General features: G+C 37.8%; 1 protein-coding gene across 2 annotated transcripts in view; it reads left to right on the top strand.

Annotated features, from left to right (window-relative positions):
* Positions 1-3,670: 3,670 nt before the first annotated feature.
* MED13 (mediator complex subunit 13) overlaps positions 3,671-24,474 on the top strand; it is a 110,536-nt gene continuing 89,732 nt past the window's right edge. For both annotated transcript variants that reach the window (XR_007147062.1, XM_047833949.1), the window contains exons 1-3: positions 3,671-3,986; positions 5,794-6,028; positions 14,948-15,116. Coding sequence is in view for 1 of the 2 variants with exons in the window: in XM_047833949.1 (XP_047689905.1) it covers positions 3,921-3,986; positions 5,794-6,028; positions 14,948-15,116 (470 nt within the window). In the remaining variant the exon portion in view is untranslated. The remainder of the gene's footprint in view (positions 3,987-5,793; positions 6,029-14,947; positions 15,117-24,474) is intronic.

Genomic DNA, 24,474 nt, shown 5'->3' with positions numbered 1-24,474 from the left:
AGCAGTGGGAACAAAGATCTGAGGATTCTATCAGGGAAAAAGAGATGTGGAGAGGCGCTCTTACCTTATGGGGTCTGGGAATTGCTGTCTCCCTGGTGCTGGCACTCAGAAAGGATGTGGACTTCAGCTAATTTGAGCTCCTGGATTAAATTAGTCTTGGTTGTATAATTGACTTTGATATGTGGCCTTTGGATCTGAATTGGGCTTAATAAGATTTAACTGCTTCAAAGGGCTTTATAAGAATTCATTTTATCCTTTAAATCTGATTTCAAATGCTACCTACTTTAAGATGCCTTCTCTGACTTTGGTGCTCCTCCTCCTATTGTGCCATAGTTGATACATGCCTTATTCAAGCAATCACCTTCATCGTATTTTATCTGATTCTGTGGGAAATGTTTCCTTTATTGCCTCTTTTCAGGAATCTTGAGAGACAGGCAGGTATCTTATTCATATTTGTATCCCAGGCCTAGCAAAGACCAGGAACACACTCAGTTAAGCACGCAGATGCTCAATGTTTTTTTTTTTTTTTTTTAATTCTTTTAATGTTTACTTATTTGAGAGGGAGAGAGCGTGAGCGCGCATGTGCATGAGTGGGGGAGGGGCAGAGAGAGAGAGAGGGAGACACTGAATCCAAAGCAGGCTCCAGGCTCCGAGCTGTCAGGACAGAGCCGGACGCAGAGCTCGAACCCAGGCGCCTTGAGATCATGTCCTGAGCCTGAGTTGGTTGACTCAATCGCTCAACCAACTGAGCCACCCAGGCGCCCCTCAATAATGATTTTTAAAAGTATTTTAATAGCTAACATTTAGTAAGCACTGTGGCAAGCCCTATACCTACAATGTGTCATTCACCAGACACTTTAGGAGAAAAGTACTTTTTAAAAAAAGTTTATTTATTTATTTATTTATTGGGGGGGGGGGGGCTGGGAGGGGCAGAGAGAAAGGGAGAGAGAATCCCAAGTAGCCTCCGTACTGTCAGAGCAGAGCCTGTATGGGGCTCGATCCCATGAGACATGAAATTATGACCTAAGCCGAAATCAAGAATGATGCTTAACCAACTCAGCCAGCCACATGCCCCCAAAAACACTTATTATCTTCATTTTACAATACAAAAGCAGAGAGTAGTAGAAATTTATTTCATCTGAAGTAAAATTTAATCCAAGATCAACTAGTAAGAGGCAGAACTTTTTCTACAGGCTTTGGGCTTTAAGATTTGGGCTCTTAATCATCATAGATGAATGAATGGTTGACTAAAGAATGCTTTCCATTCCTTGGCTGTAGAAGTGACATGGAAGAGCCCATCATTTATATTACAAAGGCAATTATGATGTAAAATTATGGTAAATCCTAACTCAAGGAAGAATGTTTCTTTCTTTTTTTTTTTTTTTCCTTTTTTTGAGAGTGTGCACACCCACATGTGTGAATGGGGGAGGGGGGAGGGAAAGGGAGAGAATCTTTAAAAAAATTTTTTTTTAATATTTATTTTTGAGAGCAAGAACGACAGAGCATGAGTGGGGGAGGGGCAGAGAAAGAGGGAGACACAGAATCTGAAGCAGGCTCCAGGCTCTGAGCTGTCAGTACAGCCCGATGTGGGGCTCGGACCCATGAACCCCCAGATCATGACCTGAGTCCAAGTCGGATGCTCAACTGACTCAGCCACCCAGGTGCCCCAAGAAATAAAAATTTTAAAGACAACAAATACATGAAAGAAAGTTCAACTTTCATCATCAAGATGAGAGAGAGAATCTTAAGCAGCCTCCACTCCCAGCACAGAGCGAGCCATGCGAGGCTGGATCTTTTGACCATGAAATTGTAACCTGAGTCCAAATCAAGAGTCGGAAGCTCAACTAACTGAGTACCCAGGCACCCCCTAACTTTTGATTCACCTTTACCTCTCCTTCCCTTCTTCCATTCTCTCTCTTACTTCCTTTCTGTCTCCCCACTGTTAGGGGAGAGAGAAAACCTCAGGGAAAATGTTTGAATTCTTATACTTAAGTGTAATCTAGTAAAGAATTGAATGTTTTATAGGGAAGGGAACTAATATCTTACTTGCCACTTCTTACTATTCATTGATTTGCAGATTTACAAATATCAAGCACCTACTGTGTTCTAGGAACCTTGTTTTATGCCCTAGTGATACAGCGGTAAGCAAAACAAAGTTCTAGTTCTCACAGAGATTATACTGGTGGGCACTTCACTTAAACTGACTGGTTCACCAACTCCTCACAATAATCTTATGAGGTAATGATGACAACAATAATAGATAACTCTTAGCAATGCAGATCTATCCCAGGTACTGGGATACCTGCTTTATATGTATTAATTATCACAACAATCCTGTGAGATAGGGGGTATCTCTTCCCCACTTCACAAATGAGGAAACTGAGACACAAAGAGGTGACTAGCTCAAGGTTTGAACCTCAACAGTGTGGCTCTAACTCTCAGGCTATTAACAACGAGGCTATATTGTTTCTTATACATTTCTTTCTTTTTTTTTATTTTTTATTTTTTTAAATTTTTTTTTTCAACGTTTTATTTTTATTTTTGGGACAGAGAGAGACAGAGCATGAACGGGGGAGGGGCAGAGAGAGAGGGAGACACACAGAATCGGAAACAGGCTCCAGGCTCTGAGCCATCAGCCCAGAGCCTGACGTGGGGCTCGAACTCCCGGACCGTGAGATCGTGACCTGGCTGAAGTCGGAGGCTCAACCGACTGCGCCACCCAGGCGCCCCTACATTTCTTTCTTAGTATCACAACTTTTAAGGGTCCAAGTTCTATCTCAGGTCGTCTGACTCCCAAGCTCGGAGGTTTGCAAAACACCTCAGTGGTCCCCTGGAAAAAATGAGGATTGAGGATGCCTGAGAATTTTTACAACACTTTCTCTTACGACGAAATCAAACTGATTTCCACGTAATTATCAGATTTGTGATACAACCCTCTTGCACTGCAAATTCCCAGCAAGGAACAAGGTAGGGCCTGGGGCCCGGGGTCATCTTACACTAGCTGGGGCACCCAGCAGATGGCGCTATCTTAGTAGCCGCCAGCTGGTTGTCCGGTCCCCAGGGCTCACCGCCTCCGCCGAAAGCTTCCCGGCCCTCTCTCACTCCCTTCTCTCTCCTCCTCCCCACGGAGCCCGAGCCCACGTGACCTCAAGGCGGCCAATGGGCGAGCAGAGAGGGCGAGCTGGTCCCTGTGGCCGCCATTAAAGCGAAGGGAAAACCCGTGAATTCGGATTAAAGGGGGAAAAACACCGCCCGCTGGGCCCACAAAATGGGGGAGACTACGGCGTCCGGGCGGTGAGGCCGCAGTAGAGCAGACGTTAGGCCGGCTTGGCCCAGGGACGACACGAAGACACAGCCAGAGAATGGTCTCAGCCCGCAGACGCCGCCACCACCTCCGCCGCTGAAGAGATTCTGGGCTTAAGGACATCGCCGCTGCCGGGCCGGGGGCCTGAGCTTCTCTCCCGGTTCTTGCCCTTCCTGCCCCTCTACGGGCGCCTCCCCGCCCGGGAGAAGTCTCCAGGGCCTGTGCTCTGCCCTCTCGGACTCGATTTTAATTATTTATTGTGTAATTTATTATTTTTCCTTGTGGAAGGGGCCCATATCTCCTCTGTCCCCCAGAGAGGAACGAGCGTCCGCGGGCTCCGCGGCGGCTGCAGTCCGGCCCGCGGGGCGAGCGCGGCGCGGCCCTCCCGTCGGCCCTGGGCCCCGGGCGGCTAGGTGCCGGCCGGGCGGCGGGGGCTGCTCGCGGCGGCGGGGGGGGTGGGTGGGGAGGGCGGGCGGCCCGGCGGCCTCCTCTTCCACCGCTCCCCCAACCACCACCCCCCCGCCCTCCCCGGTGTCTGTGTTTCTCTCTCTGGTCGGAGGCGGCGGTAATGGCGGATGGTGGGTTGTGGCGCCGGCGGCGGCTGCTGTGAGGGACGATGAGTTCCTCCTTCGTGCCGAACGGGGCCAGCCTGGAAGATTGTCACTGTAACCTCTTCTGCCTGGTAAGTGCCCGGGCCGCGGGCAGAGGCCCCGGCGAACGGGGCGGTGGGGGAGGGGGCGGCGAGGTGCGCCCTTGGGCCGTGGGGGAGGGGGTCCGGGTCTGATCCAGATGCCCGAGTCCCTAGGCTAGGCCCAGCCAGAGCCGGCGTGGCGGCCCAGCTCCGCACCAACCCCGGGAAACGCGTTCGCTCACCCACCATCCTGGGCTCTGGTGTAGGAGTGCTGGCTTTTTTTTTTTTTTTTTTTTTTTTTTTTTTTTTTTTCCTTCCTTGTTTCTGACTCTTTCTCACCATAGTCCTGCCTTCAACTTGTGCTCCTTATCTGGCTGGACACTCACATTTCCCTCTGTGTTTCTTAACTATTGCTTTTCACATTATTGACCGTGTATCTTTCTTCACACTTTGCATATTGCCCATTCTCCCGGTGCCTTTATGCCTCACTCCGGTAGTTTGGTTTCCCCCAATAAACAGTACCCCGGAACTTAGATACTAAAAATCTCTTTTCGTTTTACGTTCTTCTGATGAGTCAAACTAGCAGATTAGTTTTTTCCTCCGATGAGTTCATATCTCTGTATAAAAACCAGTAGATACTATTTCATGTTTTCTCTTTAAACTTTGAAAACAGTTTACCGTTTTGACAATTTCTAGCCATCTTGCTTTTATTACATTATGTTTGTGTGAGAGTGAAACGGACTAATGGATGTGTCATGATTTTGCACTAATTTTTTTTTTTTATTTGTCTTTTGCTTGTATTTTTAGAATGCTTTGAGCAGGCTGCTCCTCGTTTTATTGAAAAGTCTAGGGAAGTTGGATGCAAGAATGACAATTGTATAGGTTGGCCCAGTTCTGGGAACATCCAACTGTTAAGACTTTGAAAAGTACCAACTGTTGCAAATATTTAGTCCTCAGTTGGGCAGTAGCTTAGCTTCACCCATGATTTAAAGTTTCAGTGACTTTTTTTTTATATTTTCTGTGCTATGAGAAATATTAAGAGAGAATCTGATAGGTAAGTGAACTGAGTGGGCGGAGCACAACTAGTTGGCAAGTGTAAACTGCCAGTCATGTATCAGCAGTTTCATTTTTGGCACTTTAGGCTTTACACCTTTAAGCGCAGTAAAGAATTACTGAATTTCCTCTGTCGAATTTCTTTCACTGTGCCAAATAGGGATTTTTAGCGCCCTTCTCTCTTATAAAATGTTTTCTTGTACAATGTCCATTAATCAGCATCATCTTCAGATGTTAAGACATAACAGCAGGTTTTACATTTCTGGCTCCGTCTATTTTTGGTACTTTTAGTATCAGGTTCTTTGAAAATAGACTACTACAAATCTTGACAGTTCTTTGTGAGCACCTATTTCACTTTTCCTAAAAGGGATATGTGAAGAACTAATAAATTTTTTCAGTTATAGTTCACGTTTCTTTTCATTAGAGACATCACTTCTATAAACATGGAATGATGAGTCTTTAAAAATTAATTTTCTGTTACAAGTGTGACCAGTTGGAACAGAACTTAGGAAATGTTTACTAAGTGTGCAGTATTAAAGTACATGTTTGTATTTAACATTATTACATTTCTTTTATTTCTCTTTGGGACACAGTATTTGTTGATATTCAATGATATGTCAGTGTTAATTTTTTAACTGTTTCTGGTCCTTAAATTTTTGGTTCACTTATCAAACATTTTTTTTTCAGTCAATCTGCTTTAATATCTTAAGTATATATTGAAAAATTATAATGTCTTAAAGAAGGGACTTTAAAAGTGAGTGCTTTTGACTTTGAATGTGCAATAATCACGCTTTCTTTTCTTTAGGCTGACTTGACGGGAATTAAATGGAAAAGATATGTATGGCAAGGCCCAACTTCTGCCCCTATTCTGTTTCCGGTGACAGAGGAAGACCCCATTTTGAGCAGTTTTAGTCGCTGCCTTAAGGCAGATGTACTCGGTGTTTGGCGGCGAGATCAGAGACCTGGAAGAAGAGAATTGTGGATATTTTGGTGGGGTGAAGACCCCAATTTTGCTGACCTTATTCACCATGACTTGTCAGGTGAAAGCAACTTATCATTTCTAAGTAATGATACAGAAACATTGTATACTTTTCCTAAAAATCATTTATATTACAAATTGAGATGTTTTTGTGTGTGAAACACTGTTAGGTATGAAGCCAGATAAAAATTTAGCTTATTTCACTCTGGTTATTTTATTTTACTTAAATTATCCATACTGTGGTAGGCTTTAGCCTTGAATAACTGTTCTTTCACCACCCAGCTTCCTTGTGAGCTTCTTACAGACAGGGCACAGGGAAGACATGTTACATTACCTAAGAAAAATGGAATGGGGGAGCATAAAGTTCCTAACAGTAATTTGTAGGCATATGTAACTAACTATTTGAGTCAATTTTGCCATTGTTGTCTACTGTATGAATATGCAGATAGTTATAGGGGTATCTAGAAATGTTGTAACTTTCTCGTGTTTTTTCAGATACATATTTAGTTATTGTTATATTAACGAATGAAAGCATATGTTAATTGTGTTATTTTTGGAAAGTGATTCTTTTATTTTAGATACTGTTTCATCAAAGACTATCATTAAGATGAGACTAGTGCCAACTTATTTAGCTTATATAGAACATGGGGTCATAATCAAAAAAGTTACACAGAAATAATTTTATTATAAATGTATCAATAAGGTTACTTCTGTCTTATTTTTGTGACTTTTAGGACTAAATGTTACTTTAGAAAAAGAAACTCTAGCTCTCTTATAGTAATCACTGATGCTTTTGCTTACTTTGTAAGAATCAATGTTAACTGAATCTTTGATGATAGGAATGTAAATGATTAGTTATTTGCATGTAAGGTACCAACCACTTCAGCAAGATGTTTGGTAATGATTCTTGACAGGTAAATTTAGGATTTTTAGATAACTAAAAAAAAGCATTCTTATTTGAAATTGAGTACTCTGAAGTTTCTATTAGTGTCCATTTGACCTGTAAGACCTATTTTATTTTTGGATGTAATGTAATCCAGGTGGCTGTCTCAAATAAGCTCTTAGTAAGACTAACTTTTCTGTAGGAATGTATGTGTTATATTTGTTTTGAAAGTCGCCTTTAGGGGCGCCTGGGTGGCGCAGTCGGTTAAACGTCCGACTTCAGCCAGGTCACGATCTCGCGGTCCATGAGTTCGAGCCCCGCGTCGGGTTCTGGGCTGATGGCTCAGAGCCTGGAGCCTGTTTCCGATTCTGTGTCTCCCTGTCTCTCTGCCCCTCCCCCGTTCATGCTCTGTCTCTCTCTGTCCCAAAAATAAATAAACGTTGAAAAAAAAATTAAAAAAAAAAAAAGAAAGTCGCCTTTACCTTCTAATGAACAAACCCTTCAGAGCTAATCCTTATTTTGAGAGTGATTGCAGTTCTTTTATGATAAATGCTTTCCGGCTTTTCCAGCTTTCCTAATAAGATCCCTGCTGGAGAGATTAGTTCTTGGTTCTAAGTATGCAGTGTAGTTCTAAATATGTAAAGTGATGTGTTTATATATATGTACATGCACAAATATATGATATATACATATATATGAGGATATGAAATTTCTTCCTGGCATCAGCAAGATGCTGCTGCTTTTTAATTGTCATGTCAAAAGGTAAGCTTGCCAGCTTCCTTTTTCTTCCATTGACTTTGGTATGCTGGAGTTATTTTAATCTTTATTTTAAGTAGTCATAAAAACCACCTTACAAAAATTTTGGGAACTATTTTAATGATGTTTATAAACTATAGATAAAAACTAGTTGTTGATAAACTATAATGCTGACTTGGGGATTTTAGTGTTAAAAAATTGGCAGAGCATATGAACAGACCATTTCCCCCCAGATTCCATGTAATACATTTTGTGAAATCAAAGAATTTTAACAGGTGTGAGGTATTCAGTTTTACCATAGTAGGACTAATGTTTTAGAAGTAAAGCCTATTAAAGTTAAATGAAAATACTGTGTGGATTTTTTTTCTCCCCTAAGTTTCATGTTATGCTAAATGTTTTCTCCTAAAACTGGGCTACAGTTTAAAAAACTGCTTCTGTAGTTTAATTTTGCTTTTTTGCATAACTAAAAAAAATGGTAGTACCTGTATTTTAAAATATTGATCTTGAATGTAAATGAATATAATTTTGGCATATTAGGTTTTAATTGTTGTTAGATTTTGCTGAATGCCACTGAATGGGAATTAACTTTAAAAATTTTGTCAAAGTGAAAGCAATTGAAATAGTAAAGCAAAATATATTAGGAGTAGTATGTATAATCGTAATTACCGTTCCAAAGCCTGTTCTGTAGTGTGTATAGTCATTGGTATTTATGTAATGTTTTAGCTTTCTCCCCCACCCCCCTTGTCATTTACTTTAGAATGTTGTTACTTAAATCAGACATATCTTAAAGAATAATAAGGTCTTTTCAGATGGAGTATATTTGTCTAGCCCTTTTCTTTGCTCCAGGGACACCGTCTGCCTCCCTTTTGGGATAATTAGTCTGCCTCTGTCTGTCTAGCTAACCCCTTTTTCATTTCTTCCCATCTGTGGCACTCTATTCCCTTCTTTTAAGCTCCCCTGAGAAGAGAGCAGCTGGACAGTAGGGGTGGCATCAGCTGCAGGAGGCAATCCTGAGTTCCAAGTGGAGGTGTAGCACTGAGGAAAGGGGAACCGGAAGGACCCAGGTGGTAACTAAAAAGCTGGTTAATTTAGTTTGAGCTTGCTTTTTGCAGGCACAGGCAGTGCCCTTCTGTTTGGTTCAGCACCTATGACATCTTGTTACTGAAATGTTTGTGATTATGGTGATATTTCCCTTCTTGGTGGGGAAAGGAGAGAAAGCATTCTATTTTGCAAAGAGTAAAATTTTGTTTTTCTTATTAACTGAAATATTTAGTTATAAAAGTACAGAATTGCCTTTGCTTAACCCCTTTCTTCATGTCATCCTTAGTGTATTTTTAAAAATAAACTCTTAATTTTAAAAGTTTTACATAAAATTGGCAAAGATAGTATAGAAAGTTCCTATATAATTCTCACCCAGCTTTTATTTTGAGTATCTTATGTATTGTTAACATTTTTCACAACTAATGAACTGATAGTGATACAGTGGTATTAACTAAAGTCTATACATTATTTGGGTTTCCTTTATTTTTACTTGAAATTCTTTTTCTACCCTCTGCCTCATCCAGGATACTGCATTTAGTTGTCCCATTTCCTTAGGCTGTTCTAGACTGATATTTTCTCAGACTTTTCTTGTTTTGATAATCTTGATAGTTCTGAAGAGTCTGATCAGGTTCTATAGTGCATTTTAAATTTTGTCTGTGTAGCCTGTGTTTGGGTTCCTTTCTTTTCAAGTGTAGATGAGGTATAGAAATAGAATGTAAACTCACCTTATAGCTAATTGGTAGAAATCTGTCATGTTGCTAATTGGTAAAAATCTGTCACAGCAAACCAAATCTATTTTGATACTTCAAACTCTCAGTTATTTGTTTTGTAGCAGTAGTCAGTACTGTTTAGTAATTTGCAAAGACCTAATGATTTTTGGGTTAGGGTTTGTGCTAACTAGTATTGATTGGCCTAACTAACATTCCAGGAAGACATTTGTTCAGAATATTCTTTGATTCCCAAAGCCAAAAACTTCTACTTACTACTATTTTTTTTTAATTTTGTTTTTAACTTTTTGCTCTTTCCTCTGAGAATGGGTAGTTGAATCAATATCAGTATGTGTTTTTTTTTTAAATGTTTATTTTTGACAGAGAGAGACAGAGAATGAGTGGGGGAAGGGCAGAGAGAGAGGGAGACACAGAATCAGAAGCAGGCTCCAGGCTCCAGGCTGTCAGCACAGAGCCTGATGCGGGGCTCAAACTCACAGACTGCAAGACCATGACCCGAGCTGAAGTCAGACCTTCAACCGATTGAGCCACCCAGGGGCCCCAATATCAGTATGTTTTGATAGAAGAAGGATTAGGGAACAAAATTCCTCTCTTGATTACAGCCTTAAATTTCTTTTTTTTCTTTTTTTTTTTTTGCTTTAACATTTGTAGCAGACCTCATTTAGTGGTTGTGTGATAGAAATATAAAACTGGTGCTGGGAAAATTTTAGCTTAATTTCTCTGGTCACAAGTCCTATCTATAGTGGGCAGGACTGATTTTTTCTTTTAAGTGTGCTATTAGTTTGCATCAAAGCAAGATTGTTTTATTACCATTAGTGTGTCCTTGAAGGAGAAGAATTTTTTCTGGGTATTTTTGTTTTATGCCTTCACTTTTTTGGAATTTTATTGCTGTCATTATTGGCTTTTAGTCTTTCCCTTAAATAAGAATAAAAACAAAACCTCTCCTGAAGGTTTACATCTTTAAAAAAAAAAAATTATAGTAAGCTAGAATGTGATGAGACTTTGAGAAAACTTGATACCTTGAGAACTAAAAAAACAAAGTCAGGGCTAAAAATACTTGTTATTTTTTCTGGCTCCTGTGGTGTATATATGGAATTTTAGCTACATGTCCAAATACTTTTCATTATACAAGAATTTCATCATAATACTGTCAAACTAAATGGGCCATTCGTTAGTCTTAGAATTTTAGATTCTTTTATTGAAGGATATTAATTACAATGGAATTTAACCTTGAGTAGCAGCTTTAACAGGATTAACAAATAGATAAACAGCAGTGAAGTATAGGAATCTAGTGCAGCCAAACTAAAAACTTTTGTTCTCTAGCTACCCTGAAGGGAGTTAATTCATTTTTGTCTTCTTCCATAATTTACTTGTGACCCAGCTTTTTTATTCACTTGTCTTTTAGGACAATTTTGTTTGTCCTGTTTCTTCTGTGTACTGTCCATTTTAAGCAAGAAACTATTTTTTTAAACCTTCATATCAAAGATAATCGTCAACATATATTAGGGTATTTAAACCAGAGCTTTTCAGGTTTTGCCATAGATCAATGATGCTGTCAGCTTAAGGCTCTCAGTAATATTTGTTGAGTGAATGACTGAATGGGCAATTATATTATTCAAGACAAACGCTGAATTAGACGTTTAAACATTTCTTTTTGGGGCGCCTGGTTGGCTCAGTCGGTTGAGCGTCCGACTTCGTTCGGCTCTGGTCATGATCTCGCGGTCTGTGAGTTCGAGCCCCGCGTCGGGCTCTGTGCTGACAGCTCAGAGCCTGGAGCCTGCTTTGGATTCTGTATCTACCTCTCTCTCTGCCCCTCCCTCGCTCATGCTGTCTCTCTCTCTCTCTCTCTCTCTCTCTCTCTCTCTCTCTCTGTCAAAAATAAACATTAAAAAAAATAATAAAAATAAAAACATTTCTCTTTACTCTTTCAGGATATTTTTTTTTCAGGTAGTATTTTCTGCCATCATTTTGACCCATTCATTATTCATTAGTGTATGTTGTGTTTTAATAGTTTGTCAAAATTATTTAGGAAAAGATTCCTTTTTTAATGGTCTATTGTTGAAATGTTTAAAGATGTCAGTTTTGAGAAAAATGTTGAATATTAGGTGTTAGGTGTGTCAGCTCATTTGTTCTTTTCATTTTTTCCCCCACTCAGAATTATTATTTTTAAAGATTTTATTTTTAAGTAATGTCTATATCCAATGAGGGGCTTGAATTCACAACCCCCCAGATCAAGAGTCGTATGTCTACCGACTGAGCCAGCCAGGCGCCCCACCACTCAGAATTATTTTAATGACCTATCACATAGTTTATCATCATCGCTGTAGTCTTGTATCCTCAGGAAAAAAATATTTTATGGTTATCAAATTTAGCATGTGAACTTTTGTATTGTTTTTTTCAAATAGATACTTTGTAAAAATTTTTCAAGTAACGATGATGAAGAATTCTAATGCTAAGAGTTCTGATGGAAAAGTACTATAAACAAAATTGAACCTGTTTTCTCTGGGGATACAGATACAAGAGGAGAAAAAACATTTAAGTGCATTAAGCAGACTTTTTCCATTAGGCTATGGTTGATTAAATTCAAAAGAGCTAGGTAAAGATTTGCCATGTGTTCCCCTCTACCTCCCTTCTCTATTGTAGTACTTGTGTTGCAATTCAAGGACTTGTTTTAATTAGTGTAAGAGGTACATATCATTGTCTTGGGTGGGTTGGCTGTACCATTTCACTTTTCATATCTGAATACAACATGTAGAGAAGTATTTTTGCTATGGTTATTATAACATCAGGATATTAGAAGCTTTGCTCAGTAGTCTCTTATTTTTAAGTGATTCCCCCCCCCAAAAAAAAAAACACCAAAAAAAATCTTTAGGCTTTTCACTGAGTGTTAGTTATTAGGACTTATTTCCTCAGCAGTGAAAAATGAAATTATGTTACTTTAGTGTATTAGTTGCTTAGTTACTTGATGTATAGGTGAGGATGTACTTAAGATGTTTGTTGGCTTAGAAAACCCTAACAGGTGGTGGTTTTATGCCTAAATCCCATTTAGTGTTAATGAAAATTGTGGGAGTTTGAGGGTATGATGTAAAATGAGGATAAGTTCACTTGAGTTTCTCGAGATAAAAGCATTAAGTTCACCTGAGTTTCCCTAGATAAAACTTAAAGCAATGAGAGAGAAATGCTTGAAAATTAATGCTGATTAATTTCCTAAACTGTATTTCGTATTCTTAAATCATTTAAATTCAGGTGTAACTGGATTTTATGTTAAAAAAAAAATGTATGTAGGGGTGCCTGGGTGGCTCAGTCAGTTGAGTGTCCAACTCTTGATTTCAGCTGAGGTCATAATCCCAGTGTCCTGGGATTAAGCCCTGCATCAGGCTCTGCATTGAGTGTGGAGCCTGCTTAGGATGGTCTCTCTTTCCCGCTGTCCCTCTCTCCTGCTCTGTGTCTCTAAGAAAAGAAGAAAAATGTATATAAATTATTGTATTATAGGCTTTTGCTATTCCAAACACTTTTTTATTTACTCTTTTTGGGAAGAAGGCAAATTCATTCTCAAGTTTTAAGTGAATAATTTTCCGATATTTGAAGTTTATAGTAACTGTACAACTTTAATATGTAATGGTAATTCTGTGTCTTAGGTTTTTGTAGCTTTTGAACTTAGAACTTAAAAAAGTTTTGGTAAAAAGTTCTTGTATAGAACAGATGTTATAACCATTGTGCTTCTCAGAAGGTAAGGATTTTTGAGGTAAATGGCAATAAAAATACACTAAATAGATTACAAAGAAGTTAAGAACTGGAAGATATTCCTAGGATAACTTTCTTGGAATTAAAAACATGCATATTTTAAGTAATTATAAATCATAATTTGAGGTAAAACTTTTAATGTGACTTTAATTTTGAAGTGATAGAATCTGATTAGCCTGAAAGCACATTAAGATTTTTTTCTCTCAGCGACTCACAAATATACTTGTGATCTAGACCCTTAAATACTTAAATTGAAGTCCATGTGTGCCACTTCTCTTTTCTCCTAGCTTACTGTTTTCTTTAATAAACCGAAACTCATGAAATTTTGGCTTTAAATGGATACATATATATATATATATAGAGAGAGAGAGAGAGAGAGATAGATCTATATAGATCTATCTATATATGGTTGTCTATAATATAATAGAATGTGAAAGCCTTTTATCTTTAGTATTAATGCTTAATATTAATGATTTAAAATTATTCCAGTTCTCAAGTATTGTCATTTTCTATAGCTTACCTCATTTTTTTTAAAGCTTACCTTTTTGGAAAAATAATTAATTGACTTGAAAGACTTGACTAATTTAAAACACTTTAAAATCACTTTAAAGAACATTAACTTTGTAGTGGCACAAATTTCTAGTGCCGTTAAAGTCCACTGTCATTATATGCTTTTTAGTTAATGTTCATTCTCCCATTTGTTGTGTAGGTTATGAATGTAAACCATGTGTCCCTCTAAACACATGCTTCTGCTTTTATTCAAAAGCATCATAGTTTATTATTTTTCTATGAGTGTAGTGTAGACAATTTTTAGTGTTGAATTAAGAAAGGTTTTATGTATTTTTTTACTTACATTGGAAGATTCATATGTATATTGTTTACCAAGACATAGGCTATGAAATGATACTAAATTATATTTGAAACAAAATAAGTTAAAAAGCTCAAGTACAGTTTGTAGCAGTATTCTTTTGATGCTTTGTTAAAGGTATGAAAGGGATAGAGTAATAAATTTTTGTTAAACTACATCTGGACTTCTCTCGAAATAACTATGTTAATATTTTTTTGATAAGTTAACTTGGAGTGGTTAATAGGTGAGCTGGCAAAATTGCTGCTTACTAATGAATAGTGAGGGTAGTTACAACTATATCATAAGTGCTATTTAAAATTTTGGTTTTTATATTTTAAAATTTCTTCCCCCAGTAGAGGATCCTATACTGAATAGTAATCATGGGAATCGTTTGTTTGAAACGAGACCTAAGGTGGCTAATAATACGTTGCTTGTTAGGCTGTGTGCCAAAAGCTTCCTTTTTATTCATCACTTATTTTTATAGTTGAGTCGTGGATTAGAATGCTGATGGACATAAAATGTTTTGGGTTAATTATTAACTAGCTAATTTTTTTGGCAAGCTGAATGAATAGAGGAATTAGGACAAGGTAACTAACAAGTAAGCCAGCTTAGAAATTGGCACTTCAGGTATAGAGTGTCTTTAATAAATCCCAGCTTATACAAATGGTCTTTTCATGGATACAGAAATCAAATCAGTATGTTTGCATTACATCATTGCTTTTTTATGCAGTGGGAAAATAATTTTCAGGTACTTTAGTAGAGTATATGGCACTTAGGCGTTTTATTCCATATGGAGTAACTTTGAAACCTGATATCTTAATGTGTAGAGATATATTGAAGTGATGGTAGCTCAATATTCTGAGGTGCAGTAGGTTTAATGTACTAAGTGGTAGGGGGTTTACGAATTGAGAGTTTAAATTATAACACTTTTTGCTTGGCTCTGAGTAGATATAGTTTTTGTTTCTTTCATTTCTCTTGTAGAAGAGGAAGATGGAGTGTGGGAGAATGGACTTTCCTATGAATGTCGTACTCTGCTTTTTAAAGCAGTTCACAATCTGTTGGAACGGTGTTTAATGAACCGGAACTTTGTACGCATTGGCAAGTGGTTTGTAAAGCCTTATGAAAAAGATGAAAAACCTATAAATAAAAGGTAAGCTATCTTATTTAAACTCTTACTTAACATTTCTTAGGTTTGTTAATTTTTATAGCTTTACAGAAAATGTGGAGTAAAACAAGCTATCTTACAGACAGATGAATGAGGTTAATTTTGGCAAAGTACTGTAAGTATGTGATTTTCTCTAACCACTTCACCCTTTTACACATTTTAAGAATTTTCTTGAAGTGAGAATAGGTTGTGGTTTCAGTATAGTGGCCTAAATTTTTATTCAGGATGATAGAAAAAATGTAGGATGAAAGCAGAGGCTTAAGCAATGAACAGTGCTTATTTTAGTACTATACTAGTGCAAATATATTCACAGTACTCTGTTAAGTAATATTAATACTTGTAAAAGATAGTGATCTGTAGTTATGTTTTGGATTGAGTTAGCTCTTTTCATTCCCAAACTTCTCATTTTGCTTTAAAGTAATTTAAATTTGTGCTTTTCTATATAAGACCTGTTTAGTCTTAGAGTATTTGTAATTTTCTTGAACTTTGAATTAAGCAAATTTATGACACTAATTTGTAGAGTAGGTAGAGGCACAGAAGACTTTTAAGATACCATCTTTTCCTGTGCAGTTAAAAGCTTTAGGTTGCTACAGTTCTCTGTGATTTAAATGGTTTGAGACACAGCCTGTTAGAAGATTTGGTCCCAAGCAGTTGTTAAATTAGTGAGGCTTCAAGAGAGATAAAACAGTGGTAAGATGGAATGTGAGAGAAGGGAAAAGGAAATATTTTAGTTTTCCCTGAAAGATGTGAGGATATGAAGTAAACATTTGGTTATGTTGTATCATTGCTGAGATGCCATCTTTTCTGTCTTATGTGCACATCTTTTTTTAATGTTCTTTTAAACTTCTCTTTTTAGTTTTATTACAATGGATGAGTAGATAAACCTGGACAAATCAAGGCTCTTTTATTTTTTCCTCTTTGAAAATGAACATAAACCTTTATTATCAACAAGAAAATTGTACAGGTTAGGAATGAATTCTGTTGCAAAAGACAGAAGACTTAACCACTTGCCTTATGTAGGAATTGATTTTTCTCAATTGCAAGGAATCTGGGGGTATATAGTTCAATACTAGTGCATTGGTTCAGTAATGTCTTCAAGGACTCAGGTTTCCTGGACTTTTCTTCCATGTCGTCTTTAGTCTTTGGCTTTCATCCACATGGTACCAGTGGGTGTTGTTGCTTTGGATTTCACTCACAGTGAATTCAGGCAGGAAGAGGAAGGGAAGAATTTAGACGGGGTGACCCTTGAATCAGAAAATAGTTTCCTTCTTAGAGACTTTAGCTGACATATTACTGTCTATCCTGAGAGAAACAAATATTTTTATGTGGCAGCATTGCTACTCTGAACAAAATAAGGTTTCTGATTAAAAGAAGAAAGAGAATAGATATTAGGTAGGCGATTAGAAGAAGGGGAAATACAGGTTGGTAATTAGCAATGTTCACCAAATACATAATACAGTTTTAAGAAGTCAAGCAGATTACTAAGATCTAAAATGATGAAAAGCTGTGATCCTGAGCCCCAGCTCCTAGATGTGCTCCTTATACGCATTCCCTTTTAATCCTTTTAACTTTCTTTTAATTTAACTATTATACATTTTAAAGCAAGTAACATGCTTACTCTTGAGTTTTCAGTTATTCAGGATTAATCTATTGACTTTGTATTGATGGTTTAGTTACTTTATACTCTTCTTCCATCCCAACCACTTGGACATTGATATACTTGTATGCGTTCTTTTCCCTTTGTTTCTTTCTTATCTTGCCAATAAGATTATAAGAGTTCATAAAAAATATTTACTATGATTATATAAATACTATTTATAGTCAAGCCATATAGTATATTAGGATTATATTCCATTTCCTCTGTGTTCATGATTATTTCTTTTTTCACTTAATTATCTATGTCAGGGATTGGTAAACTACTACTCCACAGGGTAAATATAGCCTGCCACCTGTTTTTGTAAGTAAAATTTGATTTTAACATAGCCATGTTCACTCATTTATGGATTATTTTATGCCTGCCTGCTCACTACAGCACAGCCGAATAGAGATAGATGACCCACAAAGCCTAAAATATTTAGCCTAAAATATTTATCCTCTAGCTCTTTTCAGTTATAGTTTTCTGACCTTTGATCTATGTACTGATTGGTGATTCACTCCCAGACTATTTACCAGAAGCACAAATCTTCCCTCCCTTCCTTTAAGTAGTTTGTGTAATCTATTAGTTTCTTTTTCTTTCTCTCTCTTTTTAATTTATTTTTGAGAGAATAGAGAGTGTGTGAGAGTGCACTCAGGAGAGACAGACAGAAAAAGGAAGAGAGGATCCCAAGCACCATCAGTGCAGAGCCTGGCACAGGGCTTAAACTCCCAGACTCTGAGATCATGCCCTGAAGCCAAAACCAAAAATCAGGACACTTAAACAACTCGTGCCACTCAAGTGGCCCTCTGTGTGTTTTTGTTTGTTTGTTTTGTTTTTTAAGATTTATTTTTAGAGAGCATGAGCCAGGGAGAAGGGCAAAGGGGGGGGGGGGGAGGAAGAGAGAAAGAAAGACAGAGAGAGAGAGAGAGAGAGAGAGAGAGAGAGAGAGACAGAATTTTAAGCAGATTCCACACAGTGCGGAGCCTGACACAGGGCTCAGTGCATGACCCCGGGATCATGACCTGAGCCAAAATCCAAGAGTTGGACACTCAACCAACTGAGCCACCCAGGCTCCCCTCTCTTGTCACTTAATATCTTTATTTGTGGGGCACCTGGATGGCTCAGTTGGTTAAGCATCCAACTCTAGATTTCAGCTAAGGCTATGATCTCACAGTTCATGGGTTTGGGCCCCACATTGGGCTCTGTGCTGACAGCACAGAGCCTGCTAGGGATTCTCTCTCTCCCTCTCTTTCTTTTTTTTTTTTTTAAATTTTTTTTTTTTTAACGTTTATTTATTTTTGAGACAGAGAGAGACAGAACATGAACAGGGGAGAGTCACAGAGAGAGGGAGACACAGAATCTGAAACAGGCCCCGGGCTCTGAGCTGTCAGCACAGAGCCCGATGCAGGGCTCAAACTCACTGTGAGATCATGACCCGAGCTGAAGTCAGACACTCAACCGACTGAGCCACCCAGGCGCCACTCTCCCTCTCTTTCTGCCCCCTCCCCCATGTGCCTTCACGTTCTTTCTTTCTCTCTCTCTTTCTCTCTCCTAGGATAAATATTTTAAAAAAATACATGTTTGAGCCCTTCATTTTTCAGTTCTAATTTGGACTTGTTGTTCTATAGGCTCGTTTCACAGCATTCATCATGGGAATTCCCTTTCCCTTATTTCCTAGATCTCATGTTTGCTTTTTTTGTCTTAACTATTTTGGTAGTGCCTATCCACCAGTAGTTTCCTTAAGAAGGGAGTACATGAGAAGTAATATTTTGGGATCCTGAATATCTAAATTACCTCCTTTTCTACTCTTGAGACTTCTGGGCACTAAAATACTGATTGGAAATTCTGTTTGTATGTGAGTAGCTATGAAATTGCAGGCTTTAGTAGTGTGACTTGTCGGGGACCTGTTCATTTTATTGGGTGCCTGCTGCCTGTCTATCTGTATGTGTCCCTCCCCACCCCCATTCCTTTAAGCTAATTGCTTTCCCGGAGGAGTCCTTTAGTATCCTAACTAGAGAGTATAAGCTTCGCTGCTGATGTTTAGGGAGTCTACTGGGGAAAGGGGGCTGTAGTTGTACATTTATATTGGGGAAATACTATACTTGTATGGTATTTAGATTTTCACTTAATTTCTCTTTTAAATACATCATTTCAGCTGTATCTAGTATCTTTAAGTGCAGAGTCCCTCTGTTTCATCCAATTCAGAGTGAACTTGTAAGTTTTCCACTGATCTGGAAAGATGTAAAGATCCTGTCTACAGGATGGAGAAGTAGGTCTAGGAGTCTGACTTATCATTTGAACTTTCATTCTTTCTCTTTTTAGTTACATGATGCATCCACCTTCAAAGATCTACCAGTGTCTTCAACTTTTGTACCTCTCTGGGATTCGGGATTCTGCGGGTTTAATTCATTTTTTACCTTGGTATCTTCCCGTTAGCCCTTATTTACTAAGTTAGTTACTATTTTTGCTTTTGCTTGCTAGCTCCCCAAATTTTGTGGTCATGTTTTGTCTGTTGCCTTTACTTCCACCATTCTCTTTGTGCTTCTCCTGCCTTTTACTATCTATTTTTGCTTCACAAAGAAGTAGAAATAAATGAATGTGTTCGATGAGCCATGTTAGATACTGGAAGTATCTTTATTTCTCTTCATGCAAGAAGTTCTCTTAATGGGCTATTATTAATAGAAGATACAACTTTTCATATTGGAGATTTCCATAAATCTAGTAGATTCTACTTGTTATTTAATTCTGTAATTGAGCACTAGTGTTTTTCTGTGGGCTGACCCATTTATTTATTTATTTTTAAGTTTATTTATTTTTGAGAGAGAGCATGAGTGGCGGAGGGGTGGCGTGGGGGACCAGAGGATCCAAAGTGGGCTCTGTGCTGACAGCAGTGAGCATGACGCAGGGCTTGACCCCATGAACCATGAGATCATGACCTGAGCTGAAGTCTGACACTCAACTGACTGAGCCACCCAGGTGCCCCAGGAGGCTGACCCATTTAGAAGGGGGACTAAATTCAAATTGTGTTTTATTAGTGGGGTGGTATCAGAAATAGTATATGCTCTTTTGAATTACTCTTGAAGGATAGTTGTGGTACAAAACTGATTTTATCCAGGAAGAATAAATGCTGTTCCTCAAATCTTTTTTCATAGGAGCTTACCTGCCATCTCCCCTCCCTTTAGAAAAGCAAGTAGAGGGATACCTACGTGTCTCGGTTGAATATCTGACTTTGGCTCAGGTCATGATCTCACGCTTCATGAGTTCAAGCCCCGTGTCAGGCTCCATGCTGCCAGCTTGGAGCCTGTTGCCTGCTTTGTATTCTGTGTCTCCCTTTCTCTCTCTGCCCCTCCCCTACTTGTACACATGTGTACGCTCTCTGTCCCTCCCAAAAATAAATAAACATTTAAAAAAAAAAAAAAGGAAAGGAAAAAGCAAATAGAAAAATCCAGCATATAAGTCTGTCAGTTGCTTTAAATTATGGTTTGGGACTACTAACTTTTCCAGTGAATTCAATGGAATGATAATTGGGAAGGTAGATAAAGATTAGATTATAAATTAGTGCACTTCTAGCCCATTATGAAGCTAACCCATTAAGCATAATATATACTATTTTTGTTCACTAATCAGTTCACTTTTTGTTAAACTTGTATACACTTTCTTAAAAAGAATTAACACAGTTGTCAAGGAAGGAAATTGTTACTGTGAAACTGGTTTGATTTGAACAAAGGAGAAAATACTATTATTGACCTCTTCTTCATTCTTCCTCCTTTTATGCCCCTTAAATATAGATTCTCATCTTCTAATAATCTGGACTTCAGTATAGCTAATTGTCTGATTAACTGTAACAGTCTTCAGGGACTCAGGAAATGGAATTAAATCTAGTGGTATAGCTAGGTTAGCTGTAAAGAACCCCTCAACTATATGGGTAATTAACCACAGAAATTTAAGAAGCTATAAGGATAATTAACACAGAAAAATTGAAAAGAATTACTTTTAAATCTGCCATCTTCAGGTATTGTTAAAAGAATGATCAGTGTTTTGTCTTAACAGTTTAGGTATTTTCCTACAGTGTAGGGGGTCTATCAGATGACAGTCGCTGTGTTTGCTAGTAAAAGCACAGGTAAATGGATGTAGTAAGTACCAATGACTTACTAGCATTACAGGTGCCCCTAGTAAGAGTTTTAAATGCTTGTAGGAATGTACACAGAGTAGAAAGTTATTAGTAAGGATTTTTTTTTTAAGACTGCTAGTCCAGGAGCACCTGAGTGGCTTAGTTGGTTGTGTCTGACTCTTGATTTCCGCTCAGGTCATGATCTCACGGTTCATGAGTTCAAGCCCTGTAAGTTTGAGCCCTGCCTTGGGATTCATGCTGAGTGTGTGGAGCCTGCTTGGGATTCTCTGTCTGCTCTTCCTCCACTTGCACATGCGCTCTCTCGCTCTCGCGTGCGTGCGCGCTCTCTCTCTCTCTCTCTCTCTCTCTCTCTCTCAAAATAAACTTAACAAAAAGACTACTAGTCCAGTATCTTACAGTATGTATTTACGTAGGAGTCTGCTAAATGGCAGTTGAGATCGTATAGGAGAGAAGTTAATAGGGAACACTGAATATATACCTTAATTTTACTATGTTCCCTCAACTATGTTCCCGTATGTAGCCGTATAATTCATTTCTATGCAAAAATATATTTGGTAAATCTGCTTTGAGATTTTTACTGTGTAAGATACCTTTAACTTCAATTTTAAAGGCAGTGTAGGAAATATGTATCTACACATATATAAGATATATGTATGTGTATAGTTACATGTGTATATATAAGTAAAGTAAATCTTTTCTGGATAGAACATAAAGGAGATGGGATCAAATGTCTGTTCTGTATGTTCTAAGCCGTTATGGTTAAGTATTAGCAAAGACAGCCTGGTTCACAGAGATTTTCGCCTTATGGTGTGAAGCAGGCAAAGTTCACAGGATGGAGAGGAGTACATCCCTGAGTATTTGTGCAGAGTTAATTGTAACTAGAATATTAGGGCAAAATAAGGAAATATAATCCCTATTTTTTTTCTTTTAAAGAAATTTTAGAACCGTGCTATTCAAGATAGTAGCCACTAGCCACTGGTGGCTATTTAAATTTCAGTTAGGGGCGCCTGGGTGGCGCAGTCGGTTAAGCGTCCAACTTCAGCCAGGTCACGATCTCGCGGTCCGTGAGTTCGAGCCCCGCGTCAGGCTCTGGGCTGATGGCTCGGAGCCTGGAGCCTGTTTCCGATTCTGTGTCTCCCTCTCTCTCTGCCCCTCCCCCGTTCATGCTCTGTCTCTCTCTGTCCCAAAAATAAATAAAAACGTTGAAAAAAAAAAAAAAAAAGAATATCTCTTAGAATTAAAAAAAATAATAATAATAAAATAAAAATAAATAAATAAATTTCAGTTAATTGAAATAAAGTTGGAATTCAGTTTCTCAGTTTCACTAACCATATTTCAAGTGCTCCTGTGACTAGTGGCTATTGTATTGGGTGATGTAGATAATAGAGTATTTCCATCATAACAGAAAGTTCTTTTGGATGGTGTTGTTTATACCAGAGCCTTTACAGTTATAATTAAAATAATACTTCAGGAGCTTTCCTGAATTAGTTGGTCAAGCTTTTGTTATTAAGGCGATACATGAAGGAATATACTTTAAATTTCACCCATAAAACTGTTTATCTTTACTACACCTGTGGTTTCTACACAGTGACTTTAATATTTTAATAAATATAAACACAAGATTTAAATTTCATTTGGAGATACATAAGCAGCCATTTTATATAGCTTTAGGATGTCCTTTGGTTGGGTTCCTCAATACCTCTGAAAACTTGAACTTCTAGGTAAGATAAGAGCTATCACTATTATTTTTTCTAAGGATTCCTTTTCTTTCTTCCTGCATTCTAAGGTAATAGTGTCCAATGGAAATTTTGTGAGTTACAAATGTAATTTTAAATCTTCTAGTAGATACATTGAAAAAGGTAAAAACAAAAAACCAGGTGAAATCAATTTTAATATATTTAACTCAGTAGATCCAGAATATCATTTTAGCATGTAATTAATTATGCAAACAATATTGAGATATTTTACTTTTCTTAAATAAGTTTTTGAGGTTTAATGTCTATTCAGTAATTAGAATACATCTCAGTTTGGACTGGGCACATTTTAAGTGCTCAGTAGTCACGTGTATATATTAGCTGTTGCATTAGCAGTATAGTTCCAGGACTTTAAGTCCAGTTGAGCTTTTTATCTGGTTTTCTGAACCCTCTTGGAATTGTATGTTAAATTTTGAGACTCTCAAAGATAGGGGAAACCTTCACCTATCTCAAAGTACCTACTATTTGCCCAGTTGGACATAGTTGCTGTCTTTTTTTTTTTCCCCCTCTCTGCAGCCTGTGTTGGTCTGTCATTAATGTCTCTTCAAGATTATTATGTGTCCTATTTTCTGAAATCTTAAGTGATGATATAATAGTACTTATGACCCATGAAATTTCTCTAATGCTTCAGTCATTAGGATTTACATGGTCAGTTTTCTACATTCTCATGCTTTCCAGAAGCATTTATGAGAAAAATTAAGTGCTAAGAAAGACTTCTTCCTTTTTTCCTCTCATTTGAGCTTTTCTTACTATCATTTCTTACATGGTTTTTACCGTAGACTCCTATAATCTGTCCTTTTGAACTATTGGCTTTAGATATGAATGATAATAGGGAAGGTTTTTTTGTTTGTTTGTTTTTTCTCTCTGAAGGGGAGGAGGGTAGTGAGAAACCTTTGCTCAAGCAGAACTGTCCAGGCTGTGTTCAGAATAAGGACTTCATGTGTATTAACTCAATTCTTAAAACAACTCTGTTATTACTTCAGTTTTACAATTGCTAAACCTGAAGCACAGAGAGGTTAAGTCCCTTATCCAGGGTCATACATCTTGCTAGTATTGGAGCTAGATTATAGGGCATGAAAGATAGGACAGATTGTGGACCCTGTAGACCACTGTTTCTTCTGTATCTACATCTTTTTAAAGTGATAGGAAGTAGTAAAAGAATACTTACAAATTTCTTTTCTCTCTCTCTCTCTCTCTCTCTTAAGTTTATTTATTTATTTATTTTGAGAGACAGACTGTGAACAGAGGTGGGGCAGAGAGAGGGAGAGAAGGAGAATACCAAGCAGGCTCCTCACTGTCAGCACAGAGCCAGATGCAGGGCTTGAACTGACACACTGTGAGATCATGTCCTGAGCTGAAATTAAGAGTTGGACACTTACCCAACTGAACCATCCAGGCGCCCCCTGACTAATTTTTTATATTGGAGAAATATAAGTGTATAAAGAGTACTTGCAGAGCATCTGAAGATGTAAACCAGAATATCATTGCTTTCTAAGTATTCCTTACACTGTAGTGTAAGTAATGTGTTTAATAAGTGAGCAGGAGTATATTCAAAATTCACAGATGAAATGTTATCTTTTAGATTTTAATAAAGCTCTCTTGTTCATGGAGATATGTTCAGAATACCTAATGTTGAAGTTATAAATTTAAGAAATTAAAAATGGTACCATGAGAGCTACAGAAATATAGATTAATGCAGTAGCCAAACTTGATGTGGAATAACCTTGAAAGATTAAAACAGTAGTGATGTGTCCATGTTTTAACCTGGGAGTATGGCCTGGGCTTTGAAATTTTTAAAAGCTACCCAGGTTGATTGTAATA

Source organism: Prionailurus viverrinus, chromosome E1, assembly GCF_022837055.1.
Source record: "Prionailurus viverrinus isolate Anna chromosome E1, UM_Priviv_1.0, whole genome shotgun sequence".
Taxonomy (NCBI): domain Eukaryota; kingdom Metazoa; phylum Chordata; class Mammalia; order Carnivora; family Felidae; genus Prionailurus; species Prionailurus viverrinus.
This window is presented reverse-complemented; position numbering and strand designations above follow the sequence as displayed.